The 1,698-nt window shown below is 34.6% G+C and overlaps 1 protein-coding gene across 1 annotated transcript in view; it reads right to left on the bottom strand.

Annotated features, from left to right (window-relative positions):
* The window catches only part of LOC107737046 (myosin regulatory light polypeptide 9-like), a 4,933-nt gene extending 3,540 nt beyond the window's left edge, over positions 1 to 1,393 (bottom strand). Inside the window, exons 1-2 of the mRNA XM_016548448.1 lie at positions 1,319 to 1,393; positions 314 to 520 (exon numbers count right to left, since the gene is read on the bottom strand). Of these exons, the coding sequence (XP_016403934.1) occupies positions 314 to 500 (187 nt within the window). The 5' untranslated portion in view covers positions 501 to 520; positions 1,319 to 1,393. The remainder of the gene's footprint in view (positions 1 to 313; positions 521 to 1,318) is intronic.
* Positions 1,394 to 1,698: the final 305 nt, after the last annotated feature.

Raw genomic sequence — 1,698 nt, forward strand, 5'->3', positions numbered from 1 at the left:
ATATTTGGCAGCACAACTGTTGATAATTCTAATAATAAATCAGCATATTAGAATGATTTCTGAAGATCATGTGACACTGAAGACTGGAGTAATGGCTGATGGAAATACAGCTTTGCATCACAGAAATAAATTATATTTTAAAGGATATTAAAATAGAAACCATTATTTTATATTGTAATAACATTTAGCAAGATTACTGTTTTTTTTCTGTATTTTTGATCAAATAAATGCAGCCTTGATGAGCATAACATTACAAGTCTTACTGATCCCAAACTCTTGAACGGCAGTGTATATATATATATATATATATTACCAAGAGAGGCCAGCATGTCGTGTAGATCCTCTTTATCGATGAATCCGTCTCTGTTCTGATCGATCATGTTGAAGGCCTCTTTGAACTCCTGGATCTGGGATTGGTCGAACATGGCGAAGACGTTGGACGTGGCCCTCTGCGGCCGCTTCTTTGTGGTCTTTCCTTTGGCACGCTTGGCCGCAGACATTCTGACCGCAGGGTTTGTTTCTGCAGAAGGAAGATATAAGAGATTAAATTCATTCGAGTCGACTTATCGCAGTCTGGAGGACAACGCACATTACCATGGAGCAATGCCATTTTTGGTAATTCTTCTAAAAGTACAGAATTAAAAAGACTACATGAATTAAAAAGACAATGTCAATGGGACATTGTGTATAAAGACACTTAAATATGATTTGGAAAATATTTAGATTCTATTAAGTTCTGTACTGTACTCGTAGATGCATTATTTATTTAAATCAAATGTTTATTGTATCCTTAATCTAATTTATTTATTCTAATCTAGATTTTATTTATTTATTTTAATGCAATTTGTTTATTTTAATCTATTTTTGTTATTTAATCTGTTATTTATTTATTTTAAAATATTTTCAATTTGTGTTGTAAGATGTATTATGTAAATTAATGTTTTTAATCAAAAATATTTATTTTTGGAGCAATGCCATTTTTTGTAATTCTTCTAAAAGTACAGAATTATAAAGACTACATGGAATATTTATACTGAAAATAATTCATGTCACACCACGTCCAATTAAATTAAGGTAGTAAAAGCAACAAAAAAATATATATATTTATTATAATTTATTTAATTGTTATGTACAGATGTTGAATTAGACTTTACATATTTTCAAATGTAAAATATCAAATAAATAAACTGTTTTGAAACTATCATTTACTCTGCCCTGGGACATTTACAAAATCAACCTGTTCAGAAGTTAAAACTGAAACTGTATTATATCCATTAACAAAGCCAACAATGATTAGCCATTCTTAAAGTAACTGTACCTTGTTTTCCTGTGGAAAGGGGTTAGAGAAGGTCTGTGTGCGTTGGGTCTGTTCCTCCGCTGGGCTGAAGGGAAGTTTGTTTGGTTTTTCAGGCGTTTCTCCACACCTCCCTGTTCCTGAGCCGGCCAATAAGGTCAGCGTCCCGCAGCCGGGGGCGTCTGGAGCCTTTAGCCATACAAGGCAAAGGAATCTGAGAGCGGCAGGCCTCGCATATCCTGAGAAACAGCAGAGCGTTTTCACAATGGCCAGAAGGAGGCCTTATTTAGCAAATAAATGACTAGGTATGCAGCACAAAAGAAACATTTCCTTTGGCAGGCAGTGCAGATGAAGGCCAGCGCGGGGCGGCTGAGGGTTTTGCATTATAGGAAAAAATGATGCAA

This window comes from Sinocyclocheilus rhinocerous, unplaced genomic scaffold (genome assembly GCF_001515625.1).
Source record: "Sinocyclocheilus rhinocerous isolate Xijiao unplaced genomic scaffold, SAMN03320098_v1.1 scaffold464, whole genome shotgun sequence".
Classification (NCBI taxonomy): domain Eukaryota; kingdom Metazoa; phylum Chordata; class Actinopteri; order Cypriniformes; family Cyprinidae; genus Sinocyclocheilus; species Sinocyclocheilus rhinocerous.